We start from the raw sequence: 21,248 nt of genomic DNA, 5'->3' as shown, positions 1-21,248 counted from the left end.
CTCAGGATGCCTTTTTCATGATAAAGAAAGACCTGTCTATTCTGATCACCCTATTCAAAACCTTCAGCATCCACATCTGATTATTCATTTTGCATAAACGTATGCCATCTCCACTTCATGCATCCCATTATTGTTATGTGCTCCAGTCATCATAAAGATAATAGTAAATGGTATTCTAAAATTGTGAAGGTTCTGTATCTAATATTTTTTATTTGCAGTATTAAAAAGATGAAATGTGAAATGTGCTGTTGTTGATGAGTCTTATTTCCATCTTGCCCTTGCCTCTGGTAGAGTGCCTATCGAGTTTTCACCAACAGCACCTGCTTGAAGCATATGATTCTGAAGATCCGCAGGGATGCTCGGAATTTCGAGCGCTATCAGCACAACAGGGACCTGGTGAATTTTATCAATATGTTTGCTGACACAAGACTGGAGCTGCCACGGGGCTGGGAAATTAAAAGTGATCAGCAGGGCAAGGTAAGAATACAGATAGAAATATAGTTCCACATCTTATGCTGCCAGGCTGTTTTGAACCTGCCTTGAGCCCAGTCAATTCCACTTAAGAAACTGAAGGGTCATTGGTTGTCCTTTTTGCCAGCCAGGATTATTCTTTATACATACCCAACCATCATTATTTTATTTCATCAGTACCATAACATTCCTCTTCTGAGGGAAAGAGACCCTGGCCTCCTTAGTGACCAGTGCAAGTGTGGCACTGAAGCACACTCCTGATTCTCAGTTTTGCAAGCTGAACCTCAAGAGGCCCTAGTGGTTGTACAATAATGTTTAAGACATTCATGAAAGGAGCTATCTGCTGATTGCTTATAAACAACATATTATTATTTTTGTTGCAGTCCTTCTTTGTTGACCACAATAGCCGTGCCACTACTTTCATTGATCCCAGAATTCCTCTTCAGAATGGCCATCTGCCTAATCATTTGACCCACAGGCAGCATCTTCAGCGACTCCGTAGCTACAGTGCTGGAGAGGTAATAATAATTTTAGTTACATAACAGATCTATGTAATACTCTCTTGGACAATGCTCAGGATGTGGCAGATTTCAGATGGCATTTGACCATATTATATAAGATAAAGAGATATAGCCTAGGAGAGCCTCTGGTTTATCACTTGAGTTTGATTGCTGATACTAAGGTTGGGTAAATCATATATTCTTAAATCTGAATCCTTTCCTTCAGCTGTCTCTCCCTTCCCTCCCTAATCCTCCCTAATCTGGATAAATCTGAACGTCAGAGTACTGAAGTCTGAGTGCATAGGAAAAAGTGAGTACTAGTGGCACAACATAAATAAAGCATACTGATCTCACAGAAGAAGAAACATCTGTTTTCATAGAAGAATGGAATTCTGCTGGTTCTTACTTCCAGCCAGTGCCTTTCTTTCAATGTCACAATATTCGTGCAAGATATAGAGAAACTGTTAGGCAGCAGCAGCAGGAAGCAGTAGCTGAGCAAGTGTGTGGGATGATGGCTACCAAGACCAAGTGAGTGCTTTGGCATGACTGGTTCAGCTCCTGCTTCAGGTGTGCATATGTGCTGTAAGGTGAGACCAATATTCAGTTCACATTCTTCAGATAAAATTAACCAGACGACTCTGGTTAAATTGATCTGGAGAGTCAGGCGAAGACCACACTGGCTGAATATACAGTCTAAACGTATCTAGACTTTAGGCCTTCTGTTTACTCAAAATATCAGCGCTTCATGGACTAAGCAAAATAGCTCTCTGGGCATGTCTACAATGCCACCTCTTTTTTTTTAACAAATAAATTTCTGCAAGTAATGATATACCCTGCCAGGAAGCAGGAAAAAAAATTGTAAACCTTGGGGTTTCTCCAGCTAACTCCAAATCCTTTGAATATTTGACTTTAGAACTATTATAACTGTTATTCTCCGAGGACAAGCAAGACTGAGTATCCCACATATGGGTGATGCCATCTAATGAAGCCCCGGTGCGGATGCTACTCAGCATTCTGTTACTTTAAGAAGCTTATGGCAGAGTCCCACTGCACATGTGCGAGTGACTTTCCACCCAGCAAAAGCGTGCGGGACCTGCAGGCTTTAGTTTTTTGCAGAGCAGAGAGGTTGTCTTCTTGTTCTCTCCTCAGTGCGACAAACATTGTTAGTTCTTTTTTCAGTTTGGTGTGCCTTCCCTTGCAGTACTTTTTATTATTTTCACATTTTTCCCCCTTCCCTTTAGTCTTCTTAGTTTTTGCAGCAGGTTTAAGTTTTGTTTATTTTTGCGGCTCCTGAGGCCTAAGCACCTGCTGGGTTCTTGCCTCATTTTTTCCCTTCAGTGAGATTCCTTATTTCAGTATTCATAAGCACATCGGCTATTTTTCCCTTCATGTCTCAAAATGTTCCCAGTGGCTTTAAGCACTGTACCCAGTGTAATGGAGTCATTTCGGGATTGATCCCCATAGCTGGTATCTGTCGTGCTTGGATCCAGACCATGAAGCCTCTAACTGTGTTCTTTGTTTGAAAATGAAGAAAAGAACCCAGAAAAGCAGAGAAGCCCAGAGTGAGAAACATTTTGGCGCTCCTAAATCTAGTTAATTGGCATCGGAAGCATTGATTCCCATGGCTGCTGGAGCTGCATTGGACCCTGGGAGTCTCGACATTGGGCACTGATGGGGGGGGGGGGGGGGCTTAGGACCTGTCAGCATCAGCCCTGTGGACACATGTGGATTCAACATCATCTGTGTCGGCACCAAGGGACCAGGATGCCTCCTCAAGGCATGGTGCCAGGAGTTCCAGGGTGTCGGCATCACCAGCACCCAAGAAATGTCGGCGCTGGTAGGATCGCTCCCCCTCTGTTGTAGCAGTGCCAATGCGCCAGTCTCCCCGCAGCTGGGATCCCACTACTGATTCGACATTAGCAGCTTCGCAGACTGTCTCCATACTAGCCCCCAGCCTTTACCAATGCCTGCCCTTGAGGAATAGCTATGAGGTATGCTCCAGGAGGAGCTGGGGCGTCTTCTGCAGCAGCACAGTGCAGAAGCATTGAGGGTGCTTACACAAGCCATGGAACCGCTTCAGCCCTTCTTGGAGGGCTATATCCTGCCTGTTGAGCAGTCATCAACAGTGCCTCACTGGGCATTAGGGTTGGCACCGACTGAGCCAGTGACCCTCTCTGCATTGGAGGAGGAAGCTGCCCCAGAGTTGTGGAGCAGCACTGTACCTTGGTACTCATCATCGAGGCCTAGACATACTTCCAGTCAGCCAAAGCAGGTACAGATTCAGACCTTTCTTTTATCAGCTTTCAATCTGATTGATCATGCCATTCTGTTGCAGATTCTGGAGGTATTATGGGCAATATTCTGAAATGAATTCCTAACAAGTAGGTCCTGTAGGGTAAGGGCACAAAATTACCTTTTCCAATGTGATACAACTGCTGTGGAGTTCCTCAGGGTTCTCCACTTTCCCCTATATTGCTTAATATCTTTTTTATGATTATTGGGGTTTATGCCAGAGCACAATGGTTTTCCATCATATATTTACGCAGATAATATCTCAGTTATCATTCCATTTAATTTCATTTCTGAGATTGACCCTTCTAGAGTTCAATATTGTATGAACTTGCTAGGTAAATGAATGCTTTGACCCAAATTAAAACTTAACATTGACAAGACTAAATTTTAGTTCATTGATGAGAAAAACCAGATTCCATCCCCATTTCTATTCACATTAATCAAATAGAGTATACTTTGTTCTCTACAATAAAGATTTTAGGTATTCTTGTGGACAGTTCATTATCTATGGAACTACATGTTGCCTCATTGGTTAAAAAAAGAAAGTCATTCTTTTTGATAAGGAAATTGCGTTGTGTTTGCAATTTATTTCTTTTTTTAGTCTAAGAAATATTTTGATCTTAATCATTTTAGACTTTTGGTGCAGGCACTGCTGCTTTCTCAACTGGATTACTGCAATCTGGCTTATTTGGGATGCACTAAAGGTCAATTAAACAGCTACAAACTGTTCAAAACACTGTCGTACATTTAATTTTTGGTTTGTCTAACTATAATAGTATTTCTTCTTCTTAAATTAACCTTCATTGGCTATCCATTGAAGCTAGGATTCTTTTTTTTTAACTTGAATCTTTATTGGTTTTCTAAAATTCCATTCCCCAAACATCACAAAAGCTGATATTCATCATCAGAAATCCAAATGGGAACATTCAACAAGAAAACCTAAGACAACAAACAAACAAATCTCTCAAACTCCCTCCCCACCCCATCCCAACCGATGGTAGATGAAATCATATCAAATTCAGTCTTATATACCGCTAATATCCCCTTTCCATGGTTCAGATCGTGTAACAACAGTTACACTACATTAGTTAAAACATACATTAGGAAGCGATTTAGAGATCAGAGGGGGAGGTAGGGACTGGTTTCAGCAATAAATTACTTTGAGTACTGATTATATTAGAAGGAAACCGAGACGTCAGAGTTGAAGACGGGGAGTTGGTTTCGCCGAGGTAAGGTCTAGGCTTAGTGTCACAAAAGTGTGGTGCCATGGAAAATCATAGAGTCATTTTTGGGAAAAGAAAGGTTTTTAGCTTCTTCCTGAAGCAAAGGTAGCAGCTGTTTACTGTTCTGATGACAATGGGAAGGGAGTTCCAAAGGGTGATTCCGGCCACAGGGAAAAACGAGTTGGGCTTTTAGTCTTGTGGACTGAACCACTCATAGTGATGATATCTTGATTAGGAAGCCGGATGTGAAGCCATATAAAATCTGGAAAACAATACATGCAGCTTTGAACCTAATTCTTTCAGTTACCGGGAGCCATTGTAGTTTGGCCAGATAAGGTGAGACACTATTGTGTCTCTTTAGCTTGAAGATCAGTCTTACAGCTGTATTCTGTATTATTTGTAGCTTTCTTAGATGGCTAGACTTAATACCAAAAATAGAATGTTGCAGTAATCAATTTGTGGTAGGATCAACAGTTGGACCAAAAGTGTGAAGGCTTTCTGGCCAAACAGTGAACGCCCAAGTCACAGCTGTCTCATTTTGAACATGGTTTTCTTCCAGAGTTGATTGATGTGGGATGAGAACGTTAAGGAGGAGTCTAGAAGTATTCCCAGCACTCTAGTTTCAGAGTCTGCTGTAAGAACCTCGTCGTTGCATACCGTTATGAAGGGTGGAACATTGACCCCTGGCTTCCTGAACCATAGGATCTTGGTCTTTTGTGCATTTAGTTTTAGTTTATTAGATAGTTCTCAGGTTTGGATAGCATGCAACCCAGCATTGACTGAGTGGTTGGAAGGATGGTTAGATTGTGATACTGGGAGTAGAATATTGTCGGCATAGGACAGTAGTAATTCGCCTAGGCCAAGATTTATGGAGCCCAGTATGGACATAAAAAAGTTGAACAGAATAGGGGAAGGCAAAGAACCCTGTGGGACTCCATTGTGCTAGCCATTCAAGCAGCATGGGGTGGTCAACTACATGAATGCTGCTGAGATATCGAACTGGAGTAGTATAACCTGATTTCCCTTGCAAAGATGTTGTTTGACGTATGTGGTTAGGATGAGTAGTAAGGATTCTGTGCTATGTGCTGTTCTGAAGCCAGATTGTGATTGGTGTAGGGTTGAGTGTCTATCTAGGTAGGCAGAGAATTGCCTTCCCACATAAGCTTCTAGCATCTTCATGAGCAGTGGTGTGCTTGCAACTGAGTGGTAGTTCACGGGTACTGCGCTATCAAGGCTTGGGCCTTTGAGCAAGGATGTCAGAACAATTTTGCCTATATTTGGGAGAAGGGTGCCTGTTACTTAAAAGCTTATTGAGTCTAGATGTCAGCCAACAAATTATCTCGCTTGGGATCGACGAAAATAGAGGAGTGGGAGTCGAAGATGCAGTAAGAGCATGAGCATTTCATCAGCAGTGATTTTTACCTCCTCTAGGAATAGTAATGGAAAAGAGGACGAGGTTTGGTCTGATTTAATCTCCTGAGTGGACTGTGTGTCCTGCTGTAAGATCAAATCTGAGATTGTTGTCAGATCAGCCACTAAGTGTGCCTCGGATGTATCAGACCTCATTTGAGTGATCTTGTTGGCAAAAGGGTCCGCTAGAACTTGTACAGGAGGGGTAATTTGCTGTGAGTTGGAGGTTGTTATGATCTCTATTAATCTTCTTACTAATGAGAACAGCTTTTTGTTATCTAACTTGTCCCGGCCCACTAGGCGGCTAAAGTAGTTTCATTTGTTGTTGGCTACCTTCAGTTTGTAGCAGCGAAATGCGATCATCCAGTTTGTCTTATAGATGGGTATGTGGCTTTTTCTCCACTGTTTTTCTAAACATCTGCACTCCAGTTTGAGTTTGGCTAACTCTTCTAAGTACCATGGGGAGTTTCTGGTAGACCTAACCTTTTTTGAGGTGATGGGTGCAATTTTGTCCATAACTATTTTTACATGGGCACCACATCCCAGAAAGATTTGACCAATCCATGATTTGGGATCCAGGAAGTAATGGCTTCTTTTAGCTCAGGCCAAAAGGAAGACGCATTTATTCTCCCTCTAGTGGCTGTCGGTTTCCTGGCCTCTTGCTTGGATGGACACGATAAGCAGATACGGAAGGTGAAGTCTAACTGATAGTGGTCTGACCAGAGAATCGCTTGCCATTTGAATGAGCTGATCAAATTGGTAGGATAGAAGGTTAGAAAGCCTAGGGTGTGTCCATGTTCTTGAATTGGGCCTTCGGTAAATAGGATGAGATTGCTCAATCTCCAGAAATGATTTGAAGTTGCAGACCTCTGATTTAGTGTCATTCTATAAGTGTATGTTTATGTCTCCTAGGATAATAATTTTGGTGAATTGGGACAAAATGGAAGAAATAAACTCTGTTAGAGTGTGTTTGGCCTTTTTCCAGGAACCTGTATATTAGAAGTAGACCAATCTGACCTGTGGTGTCTGTATCCTCATTGATTTTGCACAGCATGAATTCCAGCTCCGGGGATTGGTATGAGGAGACTAATGAAACACTGGAAAAACTCTTACAGATGAGAGCAAGCCCACCCCCTCTTTTGCCTTGTCTACGTGAGTGTAAGATATCATAGCTGGGAGGTATTAGGTGAGATAGTAGTGGACTCTCTGCTTCTGCATGCCAGGTTTCAGTGATAAATAGGAATCCCAGATCTGATTGTTCCAGGAGATCTCTGATTAATAGGGTCTTGTTCCCCACTGATCTGACATTGACATAGATAGCTAGTATAGGTGTTAGGGGTTCCTATGGGCAGTACTGAAAGGAAACGGTAGTTGGGTTGTTGAGAGAGGGTGAGTGATGGTTGTACTAAGGAAGGTCTGCTTGAGCATTCACAGGTGGTGGCCATAGTCATGTTGAGGTGACAGGCTTCTATGCGGTCTTGTGTGTTGTTAGGCTTCGATGTTGGCTGTCTTCTGAGCCTGGGTTTTCTGAGCGAGTTGTAGATCACAAGGATGTTGCAGGACTCAGTGGCTTTAGGTGATTTGCCTCTGAAGGAGCCCTGGTACATGAATTTGTCAAGTGTGTGATGTGGTGACTGGTTGTGAGAGATAACTACATATGTATTGACATACTGGGACACACCAAAGGTCCATCAAGCCCAGCATCCTGTTTCCAACAGTGGCCAATCCAGGTCACAAGTACCTGGCAAGATCCCAAAATAGTACAATACATTTTATGCTGCTTATCCTAGAAATAAGCAGTGGATTTTCCCCAAGTCCATTGTAATAATGGTCTATGAACTTTTCCTTTAGGAAGCCATCCAAACATTTTTTAAATGCTGCTAAACTAACTGCTTTTACTACATTCTCTGGCAATGAATTCCAGAGTTTAATTACATGTTCAGTGAAGAAATATTTTCTCTGATTCATTTTAAATTTACTACCTTGTAGCTTCATTGCGCGCCCCCTAGTCCTAGTATTTTTGGAAAGAGCAAAGCGATTCACATCTACCCGTTCCACTCCACTCATTATTTTATAGACCTCTATCATATCTCCCCTCAGCCGTCTTTACTCCAAGCTGAAGGGAAGTCACCAAATGGTGAGGAAATGAAAGAGATTTCTGCTGCTCATATCTCTCTGTGCTATTCTTTTTCTATTGGGGCCTCATCTGTAGGCCTTACCTGCTTCAAGGGCAAAGAAGGGTGTCCCTTGGATACATTTTTCTCTGGGGGAGGCTCTCCTGAAACCCAAAGCAGTGTTTCCCAAGTCCAGTCCTGGAGTACCTCTTGCCAGTCAGGTTTTCAAGATACCTACAATGAATATGTATGAACTTGATTTGCGTACAGTGTGCCTCCATTATATGCAAATCTCTTTCATGCACATTCATTGTGGATATCCTGAAAACATGACTGACAAGGGGTACTCCAGGACTGGACTTGGGGAAACACTGACCTAGAGCATACAATAGTCACAAATTTGACCCCCAGAGAAAACAAGGTTGCTCTCCTCTATTGTTGGGGGCAGTGTTTTCAAGTAGGTTATTTTGCACATACCATGACAGTAAAGAACCTCATTCCTTAGCCAGGGTTGCTTATGTAGAGGGGAAAGGGATAGTCTGTGCAGGATGTGGGGAGAACAGCTGAGCTGCTTGGGAAGAGAATGTGACTGAGCTAGGTGGTGGGGAGAGGAAGTGAGGTTCTGTTAGCTTGGGGAATAAGTGCTAGGCGAAAGGTCAGAGTAATTTTGTTCTGCCTTTAAGCGAATGCTAGCAGGGAAGAGAGGAGAGGAGAGATATGCATGACCTAAGAAGAGAAAAGAAATGATTGCAGGTGAGGGGATAATGAGATTGAACAGGATGAGAAAAAGCAGCTTACTCTATACACTTACCTGCCCTCCTGCTTCACTTCGTCAACTCCCATTCCTATTCCACACTAGTCCTCTGCATTCTTCCTCCCACTCCCGCTCTCTTTCTTTCTCCATCTCCCTTATCAGTTATCAATGCTTCTTCTTCCCCCTCCTGTACCATACTTCATTTCCCTCTCCTTCCCGCTCTCCTCTGTTCCCTGTCTCATTCATCTTTTCTACATCATGTCCTTGCTTTTCTTTTCCCAGTTTTCCAGTTGATCAAAACAAAAACTAGCTTGTTAACCACTGTCCCTGCATAAGCAGTTGATTGGAAAGCAGTTATGTCAAGAGTTCACTATTAGATTGTAAGCTCTTTGAGCAGGGACTGTCTTTCTTCTATGTTTGTGCAGCGCTGCGTACGCCTTGTAGTGCTATAGAAATGCTAAATAGTAGTAGTAGTAGTAAATAGATGCTTAGCTAGTTACCAAAAGGATCAGAAGGAGGAAAATGGGGTTATCACCTCCAAATGCAATTATGTCAGTTTATTCTGATTGTTGAGTCCAATATTCATTGGTTTGATATCCATTTAAAGGAACTGGATAAGTTATGCTATTAACTTCATCAAGATATTCAGAGAACTTATCCAGTTAAGGCAGGTTGCTGAATATGATGATAAAACTTTAGAATAGGTGAGCCCAATATCCAGTCTGTGCTGATCAGCATTTTTGTGACCGCCACTGGCGTTAAACCCAGAAATTTCATGCCGGGTCATATCCAGGCTCCAACATTGAATTTCTGGGTTTTCGGAGCCAACTAACACGTAGCTGGTTGTGCAGTATTCAGCTCTTAACCAACTGTTGGTTACCACATAAAGATAGGACTGACTTTTATGCGTTCTTATATATGCAGTTAACCTGACTGGATAGTTCTGAATATCAGTACTTAACCAGCCAGAACACCCCCCAAATAGCTAGTCATGAGTTCAACACTAACCGGTTAAGTGCCCTGAACAGACTTTTTAAGTGGCCAGGAGTCATTTTGAGCTGGTTAAATCACATTGAATATCAACCCTGGTATTTCTAACTTCACCCAAAGATAACAAGTAAGTCCCCAGTGAGAGGAAAAAACTTTAAAACAAAGATCAATCCCAGTTACTCACAAAATTGTGCATACCAATCTTTTGAATATCAATCCCATTATTATTTTTGTACAAATGACCGTGTTTTCTTTTTTTTTGCTTGAAGGCCTCTGAAGTTTCCCGTAACAGGGGAGCCGCCTTCTTGGCCAGACCAGGCAACAGCCTAGTATCGGCCATCCGAAACCAGCATCAGCATGAGACAGTGCCTATGGGTAAGTAAGTCTCACTTTTCCTTTACGCTTTCAAAAGACATGTGCAACTGTGATGTGCTGCTTCTTTCCTCTTTATTTTGTGAGCAAATACCATTTCTCGAGTACTCTTACCTGGAATGTGAGCTGATGAATTTGAACAGCTTGGAGAAGAGATGGTTGAGGGGGGCCAATATGTCTACAAATTCCTGAGTGCAGTAAAGAGGGTAGATGTGAATTGACTGTCTACTCTTTCAAAAAGTGCAAAGATGAGGGGACATTCTATGAAGTTACATGGTAATACTTTTAAAACAAATAGAAGAAAATATTTTTCACTCAATGAATAGTTAAGCTCTAGAACTTGTTGCTGGAGGACGTGGTAACAGCAGTTAGCATATCTGGGTTTTAGAAAGGTTTGGACAAGCTAAACGCGCTGTGATTGGCTCAGAGACTTCCGGGTCTCTCAGCTGAGTGAAGGACGTCCAAAAAGGAAGTTTTTATTATTGTGGGGGAAGGACGTCCAAAAAGGACGTCTTTTTTTGAAGCGGAGCGCTAATAATAACCTCTAAAGCTTAAGGGTGGGTTTTGTTGTGTTTTTTATTTCAGTGAAGAACTTCCATAAAGGACGTCCCTGATGAGCACTTGGGCATTGTTTCGGGTGAAGGGTGTCCATAAAGGACGTCCCTGACGAGCACTTGGACATCCGTGTCCCCCCCCCCCCCCCGATTTTTTTTGTTACATTGAAGTTTTCAATCCCGCGCAGTCCCAACGAGAGGTACAGACCTCTCGTTAGATTTTCCAGCATTAAGGCAATCGTAAAACGGTAGTGCATCTCATTACAATAGGGTTTCTACACAATTTGCTCATCTGCGTTCCGTTCTCATTAGCTGCTACCATCATCGGAAAATGGCTTGGAGAAGCCTTTAGTGCATGCCAGGGTAATCTACTTGCTCGTTAATGGCTCGTTAAGTTTAGTGCATCTGGCCCTCAGACTTACAAAGTTCCATAGGTTACTATGCCCCATGGTAAGTCTAAGTGCTTTGAAAATATGCCTCGAAGTTCCACATGCAATTTATAGAATAGGGTCAGTTTTGTGCAAAACTTGATAAGGCAATGAGCTGCTAATTGGCATTAATGATCAATTATTGGCTGTAATAGGTGTTAATTGGCACTCATTGGCAATAATTAGCAATTACATGCACGACTGCCCCTAGTCGATCTTCTGTAAATTGAGCTTACAGATTCTAGACCATGCAACTGCAGGGGGGGGGGGGGGTGTGGACCTGAGAGCATAAGTGCTCATGCCTAAAGTTAGGTGTGTAAATGCGGACTTACACTAGTATTCTATAAAAGCAATTACTATTATAGAATCCACAGTCATCATGCAGCATCCCCGCGCCCAACTTTACGCAACCTTTTGAGAATTGACAGATGTGCACACATAGATGGAGTCTGGGCAGAGCATGGGCAGGACTGATACCCATGTAATTGAAAGAGTACCAGCATTTAGGCACACTCACTTATGCCAGCTCTATGACTGGTGTAAATGCTTGCTCCTAACATAGACATGTTTCTGCGCTGTTAGGCTAGTATTCTTTAAAAGAAATCAGGTGCCTGCATTATAGATTACACAGTCAAGTAGGCTCAAAGAATAATCAAATAATAGAAGTAAAACATATAATGTCATTTTATAGACAAAACTCTACTGTAAGTAATAATAAACACCTTAGAGCTCAGTTTCAAGAGTCTCAGCAATACCACTCCATTATCTCATAAAATCATTGCTACCTAAGCTTTATGTACCAAATCGTCATTGGTTCTAAATTTTGAAAGCATTTTTTAAAAACGTGATCTTTCTTCATTTATATTCTAGTTCATTAACATAATACATAAATGTAAAAGTCAGGAAAGCACTTAGCTTAATTCTAAGCAGTAGCAGTAGCAACTGCAGCAGCTTTAAGGTTGGTTTCCAGCATTGGTATGGGGACTACTTTGCTGACATGTTTCACTCTAAGCTTAGGTTGCAGTGATTTTATGAGATACCAGAGTTGTACTGCTGAGGTTCTTGAAATTGGGTTCTAAGCTGTTTATTATTATTATTTACAGTTAGGCTTCTACCAGATGCCCAGTTTTTAGAATTACTCCCATGGCTTCCATGGGGTGAAAAGATGTCTGAATGCCCCTGAACTATCCATATGCAGATAAGTTATTCATTTAGTTTGACCCTAAGTTAAATGGATCATAGCAGCAGTGGTGATTGCAGTACGTGTGTATTCAGCACCACTTGTAGTAGTGCTTAGTGCTTAACATACAGATTAACTTAAAAAGTGTTTAAATTACTAGGCTGACCACTGCCACTGAAAATTACCCCTCCCCCCCAAGTGTTTTATGTACTTCAAAGAAGGGGAGTTGCCAGAAAACCGATAATATCCATAAACAGGCAACGCACATTCACAGAAAAACAGAACATACTGAAGCACGTTCATTACAAAATCGCCACATGGAGGGGAACATACAATAAAATGCATATCAGGAGTTACCCCCAGCTTAGATCATTTTCATGTTTTCATAAAAAAATGTCTTTTGCATTTTAAACAGACTCTCCACAATAGGCAAAATTGATATACCATAGTCCAAACAATGATAATGTCTTTGTAACTATGGCTGTAGCTCATATATGCATTCCTAATGAATAAATATTAATTAAATGTTAAACGGGACCTCAGCTGTGGCACTTGATGGACCAAATTTATACCATCAAGATTCATCCATCAGTCTCCTCATCAGTCCCTCTAACAGTGAATTCATACTTTAAATACTCTTTATTAACAAAGACAGTCTTTAAAGCTCTCAAATCACTTATCTGAGAAAATGTTGGCTCAGGAGGATAATACTCCGACATGAGTCATGTTTTGCATAATGCTTTATCAAGGAGCCCCTTATAAAAGAAACACATATAATTAATATGTATGCTCTTTAAAATATTCTTATATTAATTTTATGTGTTTCTTTTATAGGGGGTTCCTTGATAAAGCATTATGCGAAACATGACTCATGTCGGAGTATTATCCCCCTGAGCCGACATTTTCTCAGATAAGTGATTTGAGAGCTTTAAAGATTATCCTTGTTAATGAAGAGTATTTAAAATAAGAATCCACTGTTAAAGGGACTGCTGAGGAGGTTGGTGAAGGAATAAGTTTGCATTTTAAAAGCATTTTCTGCTTGTTTGTGGGCATAAAGATTTTCACGTCTAGGCCACTGTACTGGATCATACTTCTGTCAGAAGTCACCAGATGTTATCGCCATTTGGAGGCTCACCATACTCTACAACTCATGATATGATTGAGCGGCTCAGTGTTATTCTCTGGACAGCTGGCCTCATCAGAGAAACCATCTTGGCATGTTGGTAACTTACTCCCAGTTTCTGCAGAGAGGAAACAAGGCTGAGTAAGGCTGGGATCAAAATTTCCCAGTTCCTAGAAATGATTCTTGCAGATCTGGGTTAGAGTTTTGTCGTCACTGCCCTCTGTGCTGTACACACTTTGGGTCCAGTTTTCAGTGTGTTTATTCCAGTAGTTTCACTCTTGGTAATGCTTCTTGTGATTCCTTTGAAGAGTTTAACAACAAAATGCTTCTGTTTTATTTGCCCACTGCAGCGTACAATGATAAGATCGTCACCTTTCTACGCCAGCCAAATATTTTTGAGATGCTGCAAGAGCGTCAGTCAAGCTTGGCCCGAAATCATGCACTCAGGTACCACAGAATTTCCAGCCATCATAGCCTAAACATGCTTTAATCCCTCCCAGACACAGTGTCTCCTAAGCCTGGACTTCAGGAAAAAAATTGCTTATTGTAAAGTGAAAGATGACTCTAATGGGTACAATGCAATGAGTCAGCTCCTTGAGATTTTCAGCTGAATGACATCTTCCATCAGAAGAAGTGAATCAGTCATAGTGAAGGGAATGCTGTAGCTAGCTGTATTTTAATCTCTCTTGGTCTCTTTTCTTCAAAAATGATTTATTTCATTCTGTACCTAATGCAAAACTCTTTAAAATCAAGCCCTGAGGCAACAAATCTAATTTTACTGATTGTCAAACAGCAACGTATCCTAGAGAACTATGTTAAATGATTTTGAACAACAGCACCAGATATATGTATGCATGTTTCTTTCCTCTGTGTGATTTTTATTTCTAATTTTAGAAATTTGGGATATATTTTTCTGATCATTCTTGACTGAACAACAAGCTCTGGATCGAGGGGACATACAATGAAGTTAAGAGGGAATAGGCTTAGGAGAAATCTAAGAAAGTATTATTTCACAGAAAGGGTGGTGAAAGTGTGAAATGGCCCCCCGGTGGAGGTTGTGGAGTCGAGGACTGTCAGAATTTAAAAAGGCATGGAATAAGCACGTGGGATCACTTAGGAAAAGGAAGAGTTAGGGGTTACAGAGGATGGGCAGACTGGATGGGTCATTTGGCCTTTATCTGCCGTTCATGTTTCTATGTTTCTATGATAAGGTTATAAAGAACCAAATGAGCAAATTCTGGTGGGCTAGACTGTTGTTGCAAAGGTTTTCATCCCGAGAAAATCCCAGAATTCTTGAAACTAGAGCCCAACATTGCATGTGTGAGAATAACGCCAGTGGCAGTCAGCAAAACCCTTACCGCTGCAAGCTGAGTATTGACCCCAGTGTAAATACAATGTCAGTGCTAAAGACATAGCTAAATTTCCCTCTCTTTAATAAACCATATACAAAATGAACTCAAAAGAAGCAAAGGAAACAGTTTCCAGTTATATATTACCTCCCTTCCCTCTTGATGGATCCAATTCCACAATAATATATTGTCCTTTTATGTCCTTTTCCATCTTTAAAAGCCACTTTTAACCAAATTAATGTTTTAAATATTGATCTCTTCAAATATACAAAAATAAAATCCAAGAGGCATTTATTCAAATAAATGCCCAATAGTACAGAAAACTCTTCACCATTTCACACAAGGGTTCTCAATCCTTGTTGGTCATCCTGACCAGCTAGGAGTAATCATAAATCCTGGAAAGCTTTTATAAACATTAACAAAAAGCAGTATGATAACGTGATTGATGGACAGGCATGGAAACTTCACAGACAGAGTTGAGTTTAAAGTCAAAAGAAAACTTTATCAATGGAAAATAATTAAAGCAAGACAGTCTGTTCTTCTCACAGGCTCACTTTCTTCTTGGTAACAGTCATCATTACTCCCTTCTCTCTTGACACTTTTAGCTTCTTCAGGCTCCAACTAGGACACTCAGGACCTAGGTTTTTGTAGATAAATAAAGACACTCTTTTACCTTTGCAGTCTTCAGTACCTTCTCTTTCAATCCCTGGGCATATACAGGGTGCAAACCTTTGCGTTAGGGCCACTTCTTACTTCCCTAAGACTTCCTCACAGGTACTGGAGCCCAACCACACTTTAGGAAGGGTTCCTTCCCTTGAGGCCTCCTTCCAGGACATCTCTTGCTCTCGGGATCTCTCTCTCTCTCTCCTGAAGACCTCTGTATCGTGACCTCATTCCTGAAGACCTCTTGCCTCAGGGTCTCTCTGATCCAATCTGCTCCAGGGCATTTAACCAGCCCTGAGTCCCACCCCTCTTACTTAGCCTCTGACATGGTAGTTTTAGTGCCATCTGCCGTACGGTGGCTAAACTGCAACCTTAATGAGGGAGTGTTTCTTGGGACACCTGCCACTATACCACTCATTCCCTCACAAGCAGTTCAGAACTAATATGTATTCCATAATAAACTGAGGAACTAAAACTGTTTCTTCAACTTCGACTCTTTCAAGATCAGTGTTTCTCAACCCACACCTGTGGTACCCCTAGCCTGGTTTACAGGCTATCTAGTTTCTGCTGGCATCACATAAGTAGGTGTCCCATTTATGTGTTGAATGATAAATTTATGCTGTCTCCTTACTAAATTCTCATCTCTAGTTTCAAATAAGCATGTAACAACTATGAGTGAAATAAATTTTTATTTTTTTTATTTCTTTGAAGTTGATTGTTAGTCATTCAGTTCATTGGGTCAATATTCTCTGTTCATCCACCTATAGACCACTGATGATTATGATATATCTAGTGCTGTAATTGGTTCATATTTATTATCCTTTTACTTATGCTTGTTTAATGTAATTCTGCATGAAAAATGTCTGTCTTGTTTGTTTGTTTTATTTTTTATGAGGGTATATTTATCTTGGTGATTTTTCATGTTCTTTTTATATTCTGGTATAAATAATCTGGTATATATTTTAAATGTATATGTCATATTTATATGTATATTTATTTTTATTTGTTGTTGTTTTTAGAGCTCCTAAAGCAGCCCTGATGTAGGCGAAACACGGCCTGTGTCAGGCAGTTTGAATTTATATTATTTTAATAAGCATCTGATTTGACTTCATCTGCTCTGCTTGTTCTTGCCATCCTTTTATAGTTTGCAGATTACTTGCCCTGTTGTTTCCTGGGACTATCTATAATGAATATGCATGAGATAGATTTACATGCAGGCAAGTGTTTCTGTTGGTTATTTATTATGGATATCCTGAAAACCAAACAAACTAACGGTACCACAGTAGTGGGTTGAGAAATTAAAGCAAAACCTGAATTTCAGCCAGTATTACAATTTGTGACTAACCAGCATGTGAACCAGAAACTGTGTGAGCGTTTGTGTTCAAAACCTTTGGTGTTCTTTTTTGCAGGGAGAAGATTCATTATATTAGAACAGAAGGCACTCATGGGCTTGAAAAGCTTTCTTGTGATGCAGATTTAGTAATACTATTGAGGTATTTATCTATTTGTGATGCTTTTGTAACTAAAATCAGGATGTACCATGTTTTCAGTGCATGCCAGGATTTATAGTGTATTACCCTGCTGCAATTGGTGATATGTTATATATTTTCTTATATTACTCTGTTACTACAATTTCTGACAATGCTTTTGTTGACAAAGATTGATGATATGATTGGAGGGATCAGAGAGTCATATAAAGGACATGTCATTATACCTGAACATGTCCACATATGCACATCTTCACTAAACTAATGATATCTGTATCCAGGGGTGGATCACAAGTTTGTGGGCCCCTGGACCAACTAGCACATAGGGTCCTCCTCCTCCTTCCCAGCCACAACTGCGAAGTTCATAGTTACTATTATAAGTTATTGACACACGCACTAATACATGATAAACATCAGGGTTTCAGCAGAGTTTATAAATAAATTAATCATGTTTCTGAAAAACATAACCACTGGACTGTACAGTTAAGCTGCTATGCAAAGCCGGCCATGATAATGAGAAGAGCTACCCTCAGACCTTTAGGTCTCTGAGCCTGGGCCCAGTAGGCCTTTGAGCGGATCCAACTCTGTTTGCATCTATAGATATAAATCAATAAAAACTACCTTCACGTGAACATCGTAACTTAGTAAATGACAGCAGATAAAGACAATCAATATTTTATGTCAGGAATAGGAACAATCTACCACTCTTTTTTCCTGATATATATTGAACTGAATGCACAATCTACTTCACAATGAATCTCAGTAGTGTGAGTCACGGTCTAAATTCAACCAATGAGAATTACACACCCATTTCTTCATCAGTTCTATGAATTAAATCCTATTCAAAATTTAACTTTAAAGATTTAGAATATTTTACTCATTTTATAAAAGATCTTTCAAAAATGTAGGCTTGTTTTGGGGGGGAGGCTCTCTTCTGACATGCATCATGGTTCGCTGGCGCTTTATGCAGGAAACCCCCTACAAAGAACACATCCATGTTAAGATGTATCTTCTCAAAAACTACTCCCTATTCTTACCCAAACATAATATACACATTTACCTTTCATTCAGGCCAAAACATCCTACTGACCAGTCATTCAAATATCAGCGCAGATGGCGACCCACACAATTAAACCCCTTCTTACACTGTCAGGTGATCCTGCTTCCATCAGTCACAATCTACTCCATTCATACATCATCCATTCAATCACAGTGTTCAAATCCCTGGGTTCTACAAATTTTAAAGTGAATATCCAGTTTTGATCCAAGGTACTTCCCTCCCACCCTTCTTGTATTTGATCTATAGCATGCCATTTTACATCCTGAACTGTATGTTTCTTATCAACCCAGTGTTGCACTAAAGGAGCCTGCACATTCCCAGTAGTTATTCGGGATTTATGCTCATTGAGCCTTAATTTAATGTGTCTACTACTCCTCTCCACATAAATCAATTCACATGGGCATCCAATAACATATATTACATTCATACTGTTACATGAGGTATGGGGGTCTTGGCTTTGATAATAATCTGTTTGAGGATCCATCCAAGTTGGATCCGACCAAATAACTCCACACCATTCACATTTCCCACAAGCTCCGTGCATGCCCCCCTGTGTCTTCTCCACCTGCATGGAAAATTTTTGTTTAGAGAACAATTCACCTAGAGACCCTTTTACTAAGCGTCGGTAAGCCCTATTTGTGTTATTTCAAGCGCTACAAAAAGAGTTTCTATTTTTATAGTACCAGTGCTTACCTAATTGGGCAGCGCTGCATGCTGCCGGTTAAGGCCAGGTTAGCGCGGGAGCTCTTACCACCACCTCAATGGGTGGCAGTAAGTACCCCCTCCCAAAATGGCCACGTGGCAAGTGGTTCACTTACCGCATGGCCATTTCTTGTCCTCAGAAAAAGACAGCCTTTTACCTGCTATGGTAAAAGGGGGCCTCAGTGCTTGTCAAAAATAGGCGCTGATGCTAGCACAGGCCCCCTTTTACTGCAGCTTAGTAAAAGGACCCCTCAGTGTCCTGCCCCTTTTATAAGCAATAGTCAGAAACTCCTCAAATATAAAATATAACTGCATAACATGCCAGTGTCGTCTCATCAATTGTACCAGTTGATTACTCATTGATGAATAGGGAAGGACACATGTTAAAACTTCCAACTGTTGATCTTTGGACTTATCTTGCAGCAATAGATCCCGCTGGACAAATCATTCTCTCAAATAAACTCTAAACAGGGCTTTCTTTGGATAACCCCTCTCCTTAAAAGGAGCTGTCAACAGTTGTGCCTGAAATTTAAAGTCCTCCAAATTAGTGCAGATTTGACACGCTCTCAAATATTGGCTTACTGGGAGGTTATATTTTAGCCTGTAGGGATGACAAATTCTAAAATGTAAATAGTTATTCCTTTCAGTTGGCTTCCTATAAAGGGTAGAAATCAGTCTGCCTTGTTCTTTTAAAAGTTTCACATCCAAAATATCCAATTCAAGAAAACTATAGTTCATTGTAAATTGTAGATGGATATCCAAAGTGTTAATCTACTTTTCAAAATTCACAAATTCAAAAACTCTCGTCAAGGAAACACTTCTATAAATGAACTGCTTTAAACTGTTCTGCTTCATACAACTTCTGTCTCTCAAACTTAGTCATGTATAGGGCAGCGGCCGATGGAACCATCATCGCCCCCATGGCAACCCCTTGTAGTTGCTGATGGAAGATCCTCTCATACCAAAAGTAGTTCTGAGTAATTACCAACTCTGCTAACTGGAGAAGAAAATCAGTTGTTCTCATAGAATCTGTACTGTTCTTCAGTGTCTCTTCAATCACATCTAGGTCTCCAGATTGTGGAATTACCGTATATAAGGATGTCACATCCAAACTCACCAACTATGCATTTTCTGAAACGACTTCAGCCTCCAGTAAAGAAAGAAAATGACTTGTGTCCCTTACATACGATGGAATTTTCTTGACTTCCACTCTCAAAAAATGATCAATGACTATCAACAGTGGTTCCATCATGGAGTGCTTTGTGGTGACAATTTGTCACCCCAGTGGGTTCTGCAAACATTTATGAATTTTTGGAACAAAATAAATTTCAGGTGTCCTTGGGTGCTCTTCAAGCAAGAAAGCCAGTTCCTTCGTAGTAATCATTCCCTTTTTCTGTTCTAACTGCACAATTTCTTGTAGTCTCTGATGTAAAGAAATTACTGGATTACTATCAAGCTTCCGATATACCTCTGGATCTTCAAGTTGTCTCTGGGCTTTCTGATCATAGGCAGTCTTATCCTGGATCACTGTTGCACCCTCTTTGTCAGCCCATGTGATCAATATTGAAGGGGAATCCCGCAACTACCTCAAAGCTTCCCATTGTATCTTTGCTAGATTAAAGAATTGAGTTATGTCATCACCCTGTGCCTCAAAACTATCAAGGTCCTTTAGTACCAGATCACTAAATGTCAACACCACCGAATATATAGCCCCTGGAGGATACGGTCTCAAAATCTGTTTGCAGATTGAAATGTCCAGAGTAGGGGAGGTATTTAGAAAGTAAATCTTAACTTGAAAAAAACCACTAAACATGCTTTAAAAGGATCATAATGTGTAGTGGGAACAAAACCTAATCCTAAATTAAGAACTTTTGAATCACTGTTAAAGACATTTTTTTTTTTTTGTTACATCTGAGCTTTCCCACTCATGGCAGGCTTGATGTGGCAATGGAGGAATAAGTGACTTGCCCAGAGTCACAGGGAGCTGCCTGTACCTGAAATGGGAATTGAACTCAGTTCCTCAGGACCAAAGTCCACCATCCTAACCACTAGGCCACTCCTCCACTCCACATGGAAGAAATGTTGATTATTGATATCTTTGATTTGTTTGGGTCTGAGCTCCCTGTGTCCCTGGTGCCACCTCTTGATGTTTCTTTTGGGGTGATCTCAGCTCTGAGCCCCTTTGTTGGTTGCTCCTTTGTTCCCATTGTAGTATTGCCTGGATCCCCAGAGTCAACACTACCAGTATCTGATTCACCAGAAGACCCTTCAAAAACCAACTTTTTCTTCCTTCCTTGTACTTGAGACTGTTTATCACTTGCCCACAAGTATACCTTATCAGTTTGATAGTCCCTCTCATCTCTTTTGAATTTCTTATTTTTGGCTCCTGAAGTGAATTTTTAAATTTTGTAACCATTTCTTTAGCCTCTTCTAACTGCTTAGTGTACTCATCCTAGGGAAACCTTTGGTGAAATTCAGCCTCACAAACTTTAATTTTCAACTCATTTTCCACCTGAGAAGTTGTCTCCATCAGCAAGACCATCAGGTCACGACTACATCAATTTAAGATGTTTATC

At 40.7% G+C, this 21,248-nt stretch overlaps 1 protein-coding gene across 1 annotated transcript in view; it reads left to right on the top strand.

Moving 5' to 3' along the window:
• Nucleotides 1–21,248, top strand: part of HECW1 (HECT, C2 and WW domain containing E3 ubiquitin protein ligase 1) — a gene marked incomplete at its 5' end in the record, with an annotated part of 389,530 nt that overhangs the window by 261,499 nt on the left and 106,783 nt on the right. Inside the window, 5 exons of the mRNA XM_030203827.1 lie at nucleotides 292–477; nucleotides 855–989; nucleotides 10,024–10,129; nucleotides 13,762–13,858; nucleotides 16,833–16,916. Coding sequence (XP_030059687.1) covers nucleotides 292–477; nucleotides 855–989; nucleotides 10,024–10,129; nucleotides 13,762–13,858; nucleotides 16,833–16,916 — 608 coding nt within the window. The remainder of the gene's footprint in view (nucleotides 1–291; nucleotides 478–854; nucleotides 990–10,023; nucleotides 10,130–13,761; nucleotides 13,859–16,832; nucleotides 16,917–21,248) is intronic.

This window comes from Microcaecilia unicolor, chromosome 1 (genome assembly GCF_901765095.1).
Source record: "Microcaecilia unicolor chromosome 1, aMicUni1.1, whole genome shotgun sequence".
Taxonomy (NCBI): Eukaryota; Metazoa; Chordata; class Amphibia; order Gymnophiona; family Siphonopidae; genus Microcaecilia; species Microcaecilia unicolor.
This window is presented reverse-complemented; position numbering and strand designations above follow the sequence as displayed.